General features: G+C 38.4%; 2 protein-coding genes and 1 long non-coding RNA gene across 3 annotated transcripts; 2 read left to right on the forward strand and 1 right to left on the reverse strand.

The window, feature by feature from the left end:
* Positions 1-1,445: 1,445 nt before the first annotated feature.
* LOC130718635 (uncharacterized) lies at positions 1,446-3,312 on the reverse strand. Its single transcript, XR_009012747.1, has 3 exons — positions 3,044-3,312; positions 2,804-2,873; positions 1,446-1,858 (listed from the first exon to the last, which is right to left on the reverse strand). It is a non-coding gene; the product is annotated as an uncharacterized LOC130718635 (long non-coding RNA).
* A 2,129-nt stretch (positions 3,313-5,441) lies between these two features.
* LOC130717735 (tuliposide B-converting enzyme 1, amyloplastic-like) lies at positions 5,442-10,342 on the forward strand. Its single transcript, XM_057568082.1, has 2 exons — positions 5,442-6,460; positions 9,221-10,342. Exons 1-2 carry the CDS (start codon positions 5,484-5,486, stop codon positions 10,221-10,223), a joined length of 1,980 nt encoding a protein of 659 aa, XP_057424065.1. The 5' UTR covers positions 5,442-5,483; the 3' UTR covers positions 10,224-10,342.
* Positions 10,343-12,283: 1,941 nt separating this feature from the next.
* On the forward strand, positions 12,284-15,439 carry LOC130718326 (RAN GTPase-activating protein 2-like). The gene is made up of 2 exons (XM_057568905.1): positions 12,284-12,538; positions 13,446-15,439. Exon 2 carries the CDS (start codon positions 13,457-13,459, stop codon positions 15,146-15,148), a length of 1,692 nt encoding a protein of 563 aa, XP_057424888.1. The 5' UTR covers positions 12,284-12,538; positions 13,446-13,456; the 3' UTR covers positions 15,149-15,439.
* The last annotated feature ends 360 nt before the right edge of the window (positions 15,440-15,799 follow it).

Raw genomic sequence — 15,799 nt, forward strand, 5'->3', positions numbered from 1 at the left:
GAAACACACTATGGCGACTGTGCCTTGTATTATGGACCTTCAAAGGATAAAGCCCAAAGGTGGGAATAAAATGTCATCTTCAATGGTGCTTCTCCAATTATGGCCAACATGAACTCCTATGCGCAACAAAGGTAGCAGCTACGACTGGGAGGATCTGAAGGCAGAGGCATGGTCAAGGCAGCAGAAGCATTAACACAAGGCAAGAAATGACAACGCGCGGTAGTGGTTGGAGGAGGTGGATTAGGCGCGCAGGAGGGTGGATGCATAAAGCAAAAATGGGGTAAACCAACACAAACACAAAAGCAATTATTTGGGTAATAAAACCACCTAGTGTGGTAGAAAGCCCCATTTTATTGAAAAATACCTAAAAAATTAGGAGAGGAGCCTCCCTAATGGAGGAGGGAACCGCCCAAAAAGTGAAGAAGCCCCCAAGAGGATTGTCGAGCAAGGAGAAGCAAAACCCTAGCAGAGGGTGGAAACAACGCAATATGAATGAAAAAATCCTTACATGTTATTTTCTCGTGTTTCAATATCCTAGTCATTAGATTATCCACTTCCACACCGCTGAGTCCTGCATTTGGGTAACCCTTGGGTTGAGCTTAGTGTCATGGTAGCACGTAGCCATGTTCACTTTATTCAAGCTTGATACCTTAGTGTGCATGCTTACAACAATTGCTCATTATATTTTACCTATTTAAGCATTATTGTAGTTTTCAATTAAGGTTTATTCTCACATGTTATAAGTATCGTATATCAAATCTTTGTGTTAAGATTCACCCCCTCAAAATATCACTCAATCATTTATTTGTAAGTTTGTCTAGTAGTGGCACACGTTTCTAGAACTTGGAAAGCAATATGATTTTTCCATTCTTACATTATTAATTCACTTATTTAATTTATGGTGAATTCTGTGGTGCCTGTGGGAAAATGTGGGTGTGGTGCCTCCATGTGGTCTATCAAATAGAAAAGAAACATGTGGCAATTATTATACTAAATTTTTTATTTTCCATCAATTTCCGTTTATTCTATAAATTCAAAATAATTTGTGATATTAATTTTGGAAAGGGTTTTTTAGCAATTGTTAGAGAGTTACCAGAGTTAATGAGTTTTTACCATGAGTGAGATTTAGTTTGAAGATTGAAGCAGACATTGCTGGTTCATATTCAACTGTTCTTGGTTCATCCTCAACACACCAGTAAACCCTAATCTCATACTTCTTCATCTTCAATTTTTCATCTTTCAGAGAGAAGAACCTAAATATCACATTTTTCATCTTTCATTTTGGTTCTCTTTCACCGATCAAGTTCTATTGATGGTTCATCTTCCTTAGTATTTGAAATATGTTGCCTTGCAACTTCTTCTTCTCTTTCTCCCCTGCAACAGATACAATCCTAAATCTGTCCAAACACCCCATCTCCCTTTAGGAATGAAAACAGGTCACAAATGTCACGACCCAAAATCATAAGCCGTGACCGGCGCACAGACTACCACCCTAGCCTGGCAAGCCTCTTCCTCATAGAATCATTTTCCAAACAATTTATTCAAAATGTCTTTGTACACATATATAAAAACATTAGAATCTCTTTTGTAATTCCAATAGTTACAAATTAACAACATCTGCCAATATGTTCTCCCATAACCAGTATTTTAAGTGAAATATAAAATCAACTCGAGCACTCAAGTGCCAACTCTTAAAATATAACAAAAAATCACAATCCCAAATCTAAATCCACCTAGGACTCCCTATAGCTGCAGATAACCAGGATTAAATAAAAGACACCACTATGACAACCTGCTAAAGGAAATAAGTCGAATAATCTGAATCTGACAACAGTCTGCTACTAAGCTGCCTGAAAATCTGTGAAGGAAAATAATGAATGGGGTAAGTCACAAAGACTTAGTGAGCAGTCAACAACCACCATGAACAGGAAGAGGAAACAACTAGGCACGAGTTTTTCGCTCTCAACTCAGTATAAACAATTTATATCATCAATAATACCAGTTTAAATCATTTCAACAATGAACTTGACAAAAATCATAAAGTTCATAAATAACCATTTCAAATAAATACAGTTAAAATCATGTACATATATGAAAAACATAAAACCAGAAATATAATTAATAGGGTCACACATGTAGAACCATGAGGCGGCTTCATCTCGCTGATAGCCCTCTCCTCCTAAGGGATGGCCTCTCCGATAGGGGTGGCTCCATCTAGCGGATAGCCCTTTCCTTTCTCAAGTCACATCGTGTCATCGGGGGAAGCTACATCTCGTTGATAGCCCTTTCCTCTTAAGGATTATCTTACCCAAGAGGCGGCTCCATCTAACGGATAGCCCTCTCCACCCGGAATCATGTCATATCTCATCAATCTCATCGGGGGAAGCTTCATCTCGTTGATAGCCCTTTTCATGCACTGGCGGCTCCATCTAACGGATAGCCCTCTAGGTAGGTGCACCTAGGCCGTTACCTCCGTTAACGGCTACGGGGTTCTATCAAGGATCCCCAAAATCGTTTTCTCAAACCAGTTCAAGTCTCGTCAAAAGTCTCATAATCAACTTTCCAAGTTCACAATCTCAGTTTCACATAATTTCCAAAATCAAAGCAATATAAATTACTTTCTCATGTCAGTTCATAATCAGAATCAAATAAACTTCATAAAATAAGCTTTTAGAGTTCAAGAATGATAGTCAAACATATAAAAACATGTTTCCCCAATTTAGATAAATAGACAATATAATAAAGTAATTAAATCAGTTATAAGACTGTTAAAAATATGTCATAGTAGTTGAAAACCACTCACAACTAAGACGAATCAACTGAATCGCTCCTAACAGCTCCACGCCAATCGAACGAACCACTAGCCGATAAATCTGAACACCAAAATTTAACTTCAAACCTTCAGCATCAATTACCTTGTGTCATACTACCCGAAAGCAATTATAAAATCCCCAATTGTGTACCCAAACCCTAAAATAATCTCACTCTCAAGTCTGACATATACTCTAATATCATTATTTAAATCTATAAGTGATAGATATACCTCAATAACCCGACTGAGTAATTGTGAAGGTGTGGGTGGGTACTCTTCTCATTCCTTGACACAAACCCTAACTTCCAAAACCAAGCCAAAAGCCTTTCCACTTGCAAGATATATTTCGTCCTTCAATAGCATGAATTTCATGGTGTGATTCGCTGTAATTTTTTATGGTGAAGAAGAACAAAATTTGAAGAAGAAAGTGACAAAGGAGCGCTTGTCACTGCGAAAGAAAATATCGAGAGAGGAGAGATGGATTTTTGGAAGATACTGGGCATCGTGTGTTTTCAAGGTACCAGGTTAGCTTTTAATAGGTTTTAAATTTTAGAATTAGAAACAGGGGACGTGGATTTTATTTTCCTTTAGGTAAGATAGTATAATATTATAATACATAATATATATGTATATTATTGTTTGTTATGATTTTTTTTTAAGGATCGTTTCAACAAAACAGGCCTAAAAAAATGCAGACATTCCTCAAATCAATACCCACACACCACGTGCACCTTCACACAATTGCAAGTAGGGGTGGAAATAGGTCAGGCGGCTCGTCAGGGGCCTATGGCTTGGCTCGTTAGAGGCTCAGCTTGGCTCGGCTCGTTTATTAACAAGGCCAGGCTTAGGCTTTTTTATAAGCTTGATTAACTAAAAAGGTAAGGCCCAGACTATTAGAAAAGCCTATTTGGCCTAACAGGCCGGCCTATTTATATATTATTTTTATTAATAATATAAATAAATATAATATAATAATATATTATTTGATTTTTTTTAAACTTATGTATACTTTAGTATAAAAGAAAACCCTAAATTCCTACCATAACCTAGATTAGAAAGGTTCCAGACATATTCAGCATAGCACATCATCAGCCGCACAGGATGCAGGTTGCAGCCAGCCACCACTGTCGGTCTGCCGCTGCCAAGTCCACCTCTCCTCCAAACCGCAAGTCACCACTCACCACCACCGTTTTACAAGAATTGCAGGTGTCTGTTTTTATTTAAAAAGAAAGTGCAATGATATATGAAAGGCTTATTAGCCCGCCAGCCTAATGACATTCTTTTGATATAATTGTCTGTTAAATAGGCTTTAGGCTTTTAAGCAGGCTTGTAGGCCAGGCCAGGCCAAGCCGTAAAATTTAGCCTATTGATAGGCCACAGGCCAGGCTTGGGCCACGAAAAGAGAATGCAGGCCAGGCCTAGGCCACGCAAAGCTCGGCTCGGCCCGACCTATTTCCACCCCTAATTGCAAGCCAACAGAAACAGGGCACATACATTGCAGACCACAGTAACCATTATAGGCATTCCAAGCATAACCTTTGATTCGTTAATTTCAAGCTTATAACTATTACCCAAAATTTCCATAAATATCAAGACCTTAATTCATAAATCTTCAGCAAGAGAGTTAAAAACGATAAATATCAAAACTTTAATATAAAAATGGAAGACCCAGATGATAAAAATCAAAACTTTAATATCAAATCTGTACAGAAACGGAGGAAAACAAAAGGGGTTGCTGGAAATTGTAAATGAACATTAAAAATTCAAAATCAAATAAAAAACGGAAAAAAGAAATGGGTTGGCACTAATTGGGAAGAAAATAAATAAAGGGAACAATTTATTTGATAATCAATCACATCCTGATTTCTACTGGTTCCTGCATTATCAGTCTTTAGATACAGAGAATAAGGTCGTGGGTGGTGAGGCTTTTCGATGGTAGTCATGGAGGCTCTGGTCGTGGTTGAATGTGCTTGAGGCGGTCGTGGAGGATCTGCTATGGTGGTGCGAGGCTCTGAGATGGTGCTTGACGGTGCAACAATGGATAGCTTCTAGGTTAGGCTGGGCAGTAGCTAGGGTTATTGTGTGGAAGTGTTAGTGGCCATTTTTATCGTGGTAACTGATTTAGTTAGGGACCAATTAGCAAATATATAATTTTTTTTCTAAAATAATATTATTTAAAAATCATTTCAGGATAAATGGAAAAAACACATTATTTAATACATGTTTTGTTACTACTAATACAACTAAGCAGAGGCACCATACCAGCATTGTGAGGACCACAGCAGCAGCAGACACCTTAATTTATTTGGATAAGTTAACCAACCCAGAATAGAGAAACTCTAAATTAAAGAGAAGAACGAGAGCTGGATTTGCCACCCCAACCATTAGATTTCACACCCCTTATTTTCGGATTTTCAAGTTCCGAATTATTTCGGAATCTTAGATTCCGAAATTAATTTGTGATTTGTAGTGCAAAATACATGTAACACCCCACTTTTGAGTGAAAAAATGCTTCGGAAACCTTATTTCCGAAATATTTCGGAAACTAAGTTTCGTGGGATGACATTTCTAATGAACGAGGTGTCAAATCTAATGATCTCTAGAAGAACCTGCACTTCACTTCACACTTCATTCTCATTCGGTAGAAAGCTATCTCCTTCCTTCCATTGAAATGGCTTCCACAGCATCCAACACTAAACAGATCGTTACAGAGATTCCTACCTATCTCCGAGTCTTCAACGACGGCACCGTAGAACGCCCCCGTCAAGCACCGACAGTGCCACCGTCACTCCACGGCGACGAACGAGTCTCATCCAAAGACACCATCATCTCTCAAGACCCCACAATCTCCGCTCGCCTCTACCTTCCAAAACCAGCTCACTCCACTGAAAAACTCCCCATCTTGGTGTTCTTCCATGGCGGTGGATTCTTCTTTGAATCTGCTTTCTCCCAGCTCTACCATGAACACTTCAACTGCGTCGTTCCACAAACAAATCTTCTGGTTGTTTCCGTTGATTACAGGCTTGCCCCGGAGCACCCTCTCCCTGCTTGCTACCATGATTGCTGGGCTGCACTTCAATGGGTTGCATCTCATGCTGCAGAAACAGAGCACCCCACCAAAACAGAGCCATGGTTGATTAACCATGGTGATTTCAGCAGAATCTTCATTGGGGGTGACAGTGCTGGTGGTAATATTGTGCATAACATCGCTATGCGTGCTGGGTCTGAGGCTCTACCTTGTGATGTTAAGGTATTGGGAGCTGTTGTGTACCACCCTTACTTCTACAGCTCAGAGCCAATTGGTTCAGAACCTAATCCGAGGCCTGAGCAGGCCCTCCCCGCTGTGATTTGGGACTTGGTGTATCCAGCTGCGCCTGGTGGGATTGATAACCCCATGATCAATCCGGTGGGTCCAGGGGCACCTAGCTTGGCTGGACTTGGGTGTTCCAAGATGATTGTGTTTGTTGCTGGCGAGGATAACATCAGGGACAGAGGGGTTTGGTATTATGATGCTGTGAAGAAGAGTGGGTGGCAGGGGAAAATTGATCTCTTTGAACAGGAGGGAGAGGATCATGTTTATCATATCTTCCATCCAGAATCTGAGAGTTCCAAGAAGTTGATCAAACGCTTGATTGAGTTTCTAGATGAGTAGAAGAACTGACTTCACTTCACTTGATTTGCTCTGTTGTTGTGGTATGCTGTGTTTGTTTTGCTGATAGTGCTTGTTTTCTTGTAATGTATTAAGGAGTCAGAGTGAAGTGTACTGTGATTCTGCTTCCTTTGTTCTGTGCTTTTTTTATGCAATAAATTTTGCTTTACTGTATCCAAATTTCAACACAACCTCAACATGATAATTTCCAAAGTAAATGTTATTGCTATTTCTGTAAATTGCAGATTCTTATGATTGGGGCAGCTGTGCTAATTCCTGTGATGATAACTTGATTCATAAAGGATCTTACTGCCATAGATCTATAGTCTTGTCAATATAAGAAAAATGTGTAAAATTGTTACTATTAATTTCTTCTGACCTTTTGTTCACTTAGATAATTCTGGGTTGATATTCCATACTAAGGAACATTCACTAGTTTGATCAGTCATGTATGGTTGTACCGTTTCAAGTAGTACTTTTGTCATGTATGTGTTCTCTCTCTCTCTCAATTGATCTGAAATGTGGAGGATCTTTGGTCCTTTTGTTTTGGTCTTCAATTGTATAAGATTGTATATTAGGAAAATAGAGCATTAGTTATAGTTAGTTAAGGCTCTATTGTTAGTCAGCTTGTTTCTCCATTAAATGAAGTGTAGAAACTCTAGTGATCATATCATGAATGGAGATGCTCTAGAGTTTTCTTTCATGTTTGTGTTCTTTACCTCAGTTGTTCTGAGAGATCTTTGGTCCTTTTTGTTTTGATCTTAATTAGATTGTTGTACGAAATTATAAAGTACAGCTCCATGCATGCTATCCACTTTTAGTCCCAACAAACTGTGTGATGAGACATGGACAAGGCCTCCAAAGTGCCACATTGGGTCTTGACATAACTAGGAAACTATATGCACAACCCATTTTTGGTACAACGACCTTTCTGATATCATAAGGTTTTTTGGACCACCATTTTCCCCCAACTTCAATCCAGGGTACTTTCTCATATTCCTCCTATTCTTCTGTCCTTGATGTTTTCCTCTATTGCTGGCTTCATTGTGCTCAACTTTTCAAGATGGTGAAAGGGATTAACCATGTATTTCATGTTGCTTGTGGGTGGGTAAGCATAAATTTAGGCCTAGCTTATTATGCATCATAGAAATAGAATAGTGTGATGTATATTTTACAACCATAACCATATGTTCACATTTCACTTTCTCTTTAATCTCACCTCCACTTTCTTTTTTTTCCCTATCTTTCTTATCTTTTTCTATCACACCACCTATCATATCTCTCAATTCTCTCACTTCTATTCCTTTCTTTCTTCATAAGGTAAAGAAATGTGAAGAGTTCATTTTCCATCTATAAAAACACCTAAGGGAAGAGTTGACTAGTTGAGGGACACAAGTGAATAATGTGGGTTACTTCCTACACAACAACATATTAATTTGTAGGATTAAATATGTTTTTGGTCCCCTAAAATAATGAATTATTGAATTTGGTCCCCTTAATTTATTTCGTTGAATTTTGTCACTCTAAAATAGCGAATTATTGATTTTGGACCCTCAATTCATTTTTTTATAGTATTTTGTTATGGTCTAAATTACTACTAACACATCTTGTGACAGTTTAAAAACCGTACTAATACACAAAAATCGCCAAAAAATTTTGTTAGATGCAATTTAAACTGCCACAAAATGCCACAAAAATGAATGAAGGGAGAGAAAGTATGAAATACGATAGATGATAAGAAGAGAGATATAAACAAAAAATGAGTAAAAATGATGTCTATAAAAAATGAGATGTAAACTTACTATTGTTGACATACGAATAGACGAATGTTAAAATTTTCACTCCCAGATTTCGTAATTACTTTACACCTGGTTTCCTTTATAATTTTTTTTATCACATCACCTAAAATGTCTATAAATATTAGGTGTGAAAATAAGTGTAATCTCTAGCAAAAGCTTATGATCCATTTCACATCGACCTCAAGAAACGAGACAAGTCTATAAGTTATGATTTATTCACACATTTACGTATTTTTTATATTTATTTTCTATCTATTTCTCTTTTTTTTTAATCAAATCGCTCATCACACCTTTACCTCCTCTCTCTTTTCATAATATCTTTTTCCTCCCTTCACCTTCTTCACCTCAATAAGAGGTGTCAACAAAGCCATATTCACATCCTTCCCCTTCTTCCTCTTTTCCTCTCCTTCCCGGCCACCACCTAACCTTCACATCCTACCTCCACCTTCATCTACCTCATAGAAACCTCTATAATGTGAAGTGCTGATAATATTCACTTTCACACCTCTCTTGATTTATTAAAAATATGAGTTATACTTTCAAATTTATTGAGATCCACATGAATTCCAATCAATGAAAAGTGTTAAAATGAATGTCACTAACAATTTAAGAGATTGTCTAAATGACTCATGTGAGTTACTAGCTCACAACTCAATGAACCGGTATGATTTTTTATGAATTAATTCGTTAATAAAATATTTTTTAAATCACTTATATTCAATTTAATTAGACGATTAATTATTTAATCTAAATTTCTCATGAGTTATTTAGACAGCCTCACAACTTAAATACCACCATGATACAACTTGCAATTGAGTAGGTGAAGCAGTCAGGTTTTGTCCTTATTGAGGTGACACATTTGACCATGTTGCAAGTCATCACCTATCTCCTATTTGACTCTTCAATGGCTTATTAAACTTAGACTTGCACCTTCCCTTTGATTCACTCCTACTCCACTCTCCTTTCCTCTTCAATGGCTTCTGCAACAACCACCCCAACCAAAGAGATAGACAGAGACCTCCCTCCTCTTCTCCGAGTCTACAAAGATGGAACCGTGGAACGTCTCCTAGGCTCTCCTGTCGTTCCAGCAATCCCTCATGACCCAGAAACAGAGGTCTCATCAAAAGACATAGTCATCTCACAAACCCCCTTAATCTCTGCTCGTATCCACCTCCCAAAACAGAGCAACCCCCAAAACCCAAAGGTTCCAATATTGATCTACTACCATGGTGGTGCGTTTTGCCTTGAATCAGCTTTCTCCTTCCTCCACCAACGCTACCTCAACATCGTGGCTTCACGATCAAACGTTGTGGTGGTTTCCGTCGAGTACAGGCTCGCGCCAGAGCATCCTCTGCCTGCAGCATATGAAGATGGTTGGGAAGCTCTGAAATGGGTTACCTCTCATTCCACCGACAACAAACCCATCAACTCTGAGCCATGGTTGATCGAACATGGTGATTTCAGCAGATTCTACATCGGAGGTGACACTTCAGGTGCCAACATCGCATACCATGTGGGTCTCCGTGTCGGTGGTGGAGTTGAGAAATTGCCAGGGGATGTGAAAATTGCAGGGGCGTTACTTGCTTTTCCCCTGTTTTGGAGTTCATACCCTGTTTTGGAAGAACCTGTTGAGGGGTTTGAACAGAGTTTGAGCAGGAAGGTTTGGAACTTTGTGTACCCAGATGCACCTGGTGGGATCGACAACCCTCTGATCAATCCTTTGGCTGATGGGGCTCCAAGCTTGACAACGTTTGGAAGCAACAAGATGTTGATCTTTGTTGCAGGGAATGATGAACTGAGAGACAGAGGAATCTGGTTCTATGAGGCTGTGAAGAAGAGTGAGTGGGAAGGTGATGTGGAACTCATTCGAGTGGATGGAGAGGAGCATTGCTTCCAGATTTACCATCCTGAATCTGAGAATTCTAAAGACATGATGAAGCGCATAGCTTCTTTCCTTGTTTGAACATGAACTTGGGATTATCATGTAATTTCTGTTTTTTTACTTGTTTGTGAATTGTGATAGATTGGTGGACTTGAATTTCTGATTCAAATAAGACATAATAAATTGGAGTATTATGCATATTTTACTTTTCTTTTGCTTTAATGAATTGTGACGAATGTTTGGAACAAAAATCAAAAGAATGACTTGTTTGACATTTGACTTTTATCATGTGGTTGCAACCACATACATGAATGATCTTGGTACACTCAAATTTAATAAAAATTAGTGTGGAGAAGCATCTTTCACATACTAGTCTAAATGATATTCTCATTGCAAGACAACGTTTGGGATGGTGAGGTAAAGATGCTTAGAGCTAATCATGGACAACATTTGGCCGCTTACCTTCACTTAGATGGCTGTGTATTGACCCAATTGATATTTTCATTGCACAATATGCTAGGGCTTACATCATGATGGTAACAGGGCCAATTGATATTTTCATGGCACAATATGCTAGGGCCTACATCATAATGGTAATAATAGGGTATCCATTATTAGATGAATCATCAGGGTTTCGAGTTCCCTTGATGTATCTTTGGTTGTTGGAGGACTTGCACTTGCTATAAAATATATAGTTGGGGTGCAAGCTCCTTGGCTTGCTTGTTTAGAGAGTGCAACACTTCATAACTAGGTATACATTATGAATTCATGGAAGCGATCCATACCCATGAAGAAACAACGTGCATTCTCCAACGCAATTTGGACTCTTTAGTGTCTTGGCTCAACTAATGCAAAGCGTAAAAAAAGAAAAAGAAAAAACTCACCTATAGTGTTGACCCAATCGACGAAACTAAGTTAGGCTTATTGAATTTAGCATCAGCTTCGACAGACACTAGAATTACCGGTCCACATAGTGTCGACCGCCCACCGAAAATTAGCAACAGTTTAGGGCCGACGTTAATTTCCATTGATTTCTGCGCCTCATCCTTATTCTCCCTAACTCTCTCAAACCCTCACACCCACTCTCCCTCTGCCCCCTTCTCCACCACCCCCATCCTCTCCTTCCTCCCTCTAACAACACCACCCGATCAACCCTCTCCCTCCTCCTCACCTCTCACCTTCGCTCTCAGCCCTTCTCTCTTCCTTCGCCACCTTCAGCCTTTCCCTCGGCCTCTCCATCCTCCCTCTGATGACACCACCTAGGATGTTACTTGCCCCCTTCATCGTCCTGCTCACCCTTTCCCTCTCCTTCGACCTCGACCACCAAAACCACCTCCATCCTCTCTTTTCCACTTGATCCCTTGTTGCGTCATCGCATGTCTACTCATTGCCAACATATGACCATTGTCATCTTCTCCTCTGGGGCCATCACTTCCGGTTAACAAAATATTTTTTTTATTTCTTTTTGTATTTATTTAAACATGAAACTTCCATGAGTGCAATTAACAAAAATATAAATTATATTAAAGACATTTGTGGTTTGTTAAATTACACATGCAATTTCAAGTCGGGTAGGATCACTGTGGGCAGAAAAACTCTTCCTATCAAGTATTTAGCACCACTATCTTTACAGAGACTCAAATTTGAGACACCTACTTAAACTAGAACATTGATAAGATCATTGATTTCTCATGGAGTAAAAATCTTACAGTTTTTAAAGTAACAAAAGTAAATTATTTAATGTGAAGCGAGTAAGTCAAGAAATGCATTGCATTTTTTTTTTTCTGACATAGAAATGCATTGCATAGAAATAATTATATGTATTAACATATTTCATTTATTTAAATTACTTTCCAATAATTCTATTTCATATTTTATCAAGTTCTTAAAACATTTTTGACTATCCATGAGAGATATCCTAATGTGATTCAATCAAGTTGAATTTGATATTCATTGTTTCAAAGTATTTTCTATGTTTCTATGATGTATCTCATGTTATTTATTTTTCATTTATCTTGATAATAGTTATTGTTTTTTTTTAATTAATGATAATAATTGTTTAGGAAAAGTAAATTTGAAAAGTGATTCACTGAATTGCTCTCTTGGACATTACCATATATCTTCTTGTTCCCTTTTCAAAAAGGTGACATTTTTAGGGTAGTGGCCATAATAACCACCAATCACAAGCCGTTGGTACATTTTCAAAAACCATCACTTTTTCAATTTTCATCATCATCTCAATTCTGATTCATTTCAAGGTTGATTTTCCCTCCATTCTCTCACTAATCACTCACTCTCAATTCTTAAACGCCACTCCCTTCATCCCTTTCGGATCAATTTCAACTGCAACTGCAACTGCAGCAGAATACTCACTCTTTCTCAGATCAACACAAGAGGTACCTACCCATTTCTCATTTCTAGGGTTTTTGTTTCCCACATTTCAATTTCATTGCGCTCTCTCTAATTGCTTTCAAATTCGTGATTCAAGTTTGAATTTTTCCGCAGTCTCAGATCTGTTGCACTTTGAGTTCAAAGCTTAGGTTTTTTTTTTGTTATGATGGGTTTGATTTTTGTGGGTGAAATTGTTTTTCGGTTATTTACTGTTAATTATTTTGTGGGTGTTCTTTTCTCTTCCGAGGAAACAATCTCGTACTTTGACGACACGCTTTGCCATTTTTTTCAATCATATTTTGTAGTTTTACTTAGTTTTATGTAGCCTGTTGTCGCATGAATAGCAACAGAACATGCCCTACTTCATTATTGCTCTCAATTTAGCCTATACATTGTGATATTCTTGCTGTTGCAATGATTTCTTTGATGGAGTTTTTATTGCTGCAATTCCTACTTCCTGATCTGCTTTTCAAGCTGTGTTATTTAATGGACTATGATTCTCTAATATGTATATGATAGTGTCCAGTGAAACACTATATCTATACCTCTCTTCATAAATATATAGAGGTCTCGCCAATTCAATTCATCATTACAATGTCATGCGGAATTTCCACATGATGGGATCCTAATCTTTGTTGTAAGTTCTTAACACTAATCTCCAATAGACTAACTGCATTGGGAATGCGGGACATCTAATAATGATGACATTAACAAGTGATTTAACTGGTGTATCTTTTTAGATGCGTTTTAATTTTTACATTTTCCGCTTACAAGGGCTTGGAGAATGTTTTACTCTATGATTTCCATTGTTCTACTTCTACAACTCTTTTCTGAATACTTTATTCTTATCCTGTCTCCTATAATATTCCATGTATAGGATCTACTTCGTACTTACATGAGTATTTCTTGTAGGTTTCATTGCTATGGAGCTGAATTCGCAGAACAGGCCATTTTCAATCAAATTATGGCCTCCTAGTCAGAACACTAGGCAGACACTTGTGGAGAGGATGACCAATAATCTGACTACTAAATCTATCTTCACTCAGAAGTATGGAACTTTGGACAAGGAAGAGGCTGAAGAGAATGCAAAAAAAATCGAAGATGCGGCTTTTGTCACAGCAAACTTACATTATGAGAAAGAGCCAGATGGTGATGGAGGTTCTGCTGTCCAACTTTATGCCAAAGAATGTAGCAAGCTCCTCCTAGATGTGCTTAAAAGAGGACCTAGTGAAAAGGATAGCAAAGAAGTGGTAGCGGCTGATATTACCACCCCTGAAAAGGATAGCAAAGAAGTGGAAGGGGCTGATATTACCACCACTGAAAAGGATAGCAAAGAAGTGGTAGCGGATGATATTACCACCACTGCATCTACCAAATCTGTTTTTGATATATCTAAAGGCCAAAGGGCCTTCATTGAAGCAGAAGAGGCTCAGGAACTTTTGAGGCCATTACAGGTTCCTGGAAATTCTTTCACCAAAATATGCTTCAGCAACAGAAGTTTTGGATTAGGAGCCGCGAAAGTTGCCCAACCTATTCTTATTTCCCTCAGGGACCAGTTGAAAGAAGTAGATCTGTCAGATTTTATTGCCGGAAGACCTGAAACTGAAGCACTAGATGTCATGAAGATTTTCTCAGCTGCTCTAGAGGGCAGTGTCCTGAAGTCTTTGAACCTATCTGACAATGCTTTAGGCGAGAAAGGTGTAAGAGCATTTGAAGCTCTCTTGCAATCACAGAACTTCTTGGAGGAGCTTTATCTGATGAATGATGGAATCTCGGAGGAAGCTGCTCAAGCAGTTTGTGAGTTGATTCCTTCCACAGAGAAGCTCAAAGTTCTTCATTTTCATAATAATATGACTGGAGATGAAGGGGCACTATCTATAGCTGAGATTGTGAAGCGTTCTCCTTCATTGGAGGATTTTCGCTGTTCCTCCACAAGGATAGGCACTGAAGGTGGAGTTGCCTTAGCTGAAGCTTTAGGGAATTGTACCCATCTGCAAAGGATTGATTTGCGAGACAACATGTTAGGTGTAGAAGGCGGGGTTTCTCTGAGCAAAGCTCTTATCAAGCATCCAGAGTTAAGAGAGATATACCTGAGCTACCTGAACTTGGAAAATGATGGTGCAATTGCTGTACTCGATGCTCTGAAGGAATCAGCTCCTCATCTTGAAGTTCTCGAGATGAGTGGAAATGAAATTTCAGTTGAGGCTGCTCCTGCAATAGCAGCCTTCATAGCAGGAAAACAGTGTCTTGCCAAGTTGAACTTCTCTGAGAATGAACTCAAGGATGAAGGTGCCATCAAAATAAGTAAGGCACTGGAAGGCCTTGTCCAGTTAAAGGAAATTGATCTGAGTAGCAACCAAATAACTGGGGCTGGGGCCCGAGAATTGGCTCTGACTGTGGTGCAGAAGGCTGATTTCAAATCTCTGAACATCAATGGAAACTTCATTTCCAATGAAGGCATTGATGAGTTGACGGATATATTAAAAAATTCTCCTGACGTTCTTGGTCCATTAAATGACAATGATCCTGATGGAGAAGACAATGATGAAGAATCTGATGAAGAAGACGGTGAGGATGAACTGGAATCCAAAATGAAAAGCCTTTCAGTTGACTGAACTGGCGCATTTGTTATCTCCTTTCATGTTCTGCTGCTGAAATAACTCTTACGACGGTAGCTAGATCATTTTATTCCATGTTGTTTATGTAGGCATCAGTTACAGACAGCAGTTAATCTTGTTTTCAATGTTTCATTTCTCTTCGTAGCACGAGAACGAGAATGTATTATTTGCAGTTGCAACACTGTAGTCTATAGTCTTATTGTTTTTCAAACATGGTTCTGCTTGTAGAAGTTTTCTTTGGGGTACAATTAGTACTGAGATTTGAAGTTATTCTTTTTTCTGGTCAAATCTTTTGAGTATTTCATACAGTGGTTTCTCAGCTAATGGATCTTTACTTTTTTCAATTCATAGATATGAATAGCATCAATATAAATGACTAATCAACTATAATGCAATCTACAACCCTAAATTTCTTGTCTAATCTGGATGACTTGCGAATGTTGGGTGATAATGTTTCAAAAATGTGTTACTAACACTTCATAAAGACATTAAGCAATCCCTACAATGATTAGTGTCTTCCAACCGAAGTTGTGGATGTCAATTCAACGGCGAATAAACTGCAACGATAGTTGAATGAAAAATCTATTTTTGATTTTGGGATAGAATATGCACATGTATAAGAAATTATGAAATTCATAAAATTTCAAC

Source organism: Lotus japonicus, chromosome 5 (assembly GCF_012489685.1).
Source record: "Lotus japonicus ecotype B-129 chromosome 5, LjGifu_v1.2".
NCBI lineage: Eukaryota > Viridiplantae > Streptophyta > Magnoliopsida > Fabales > Fabaceae > Lotus > Lotus japonicus.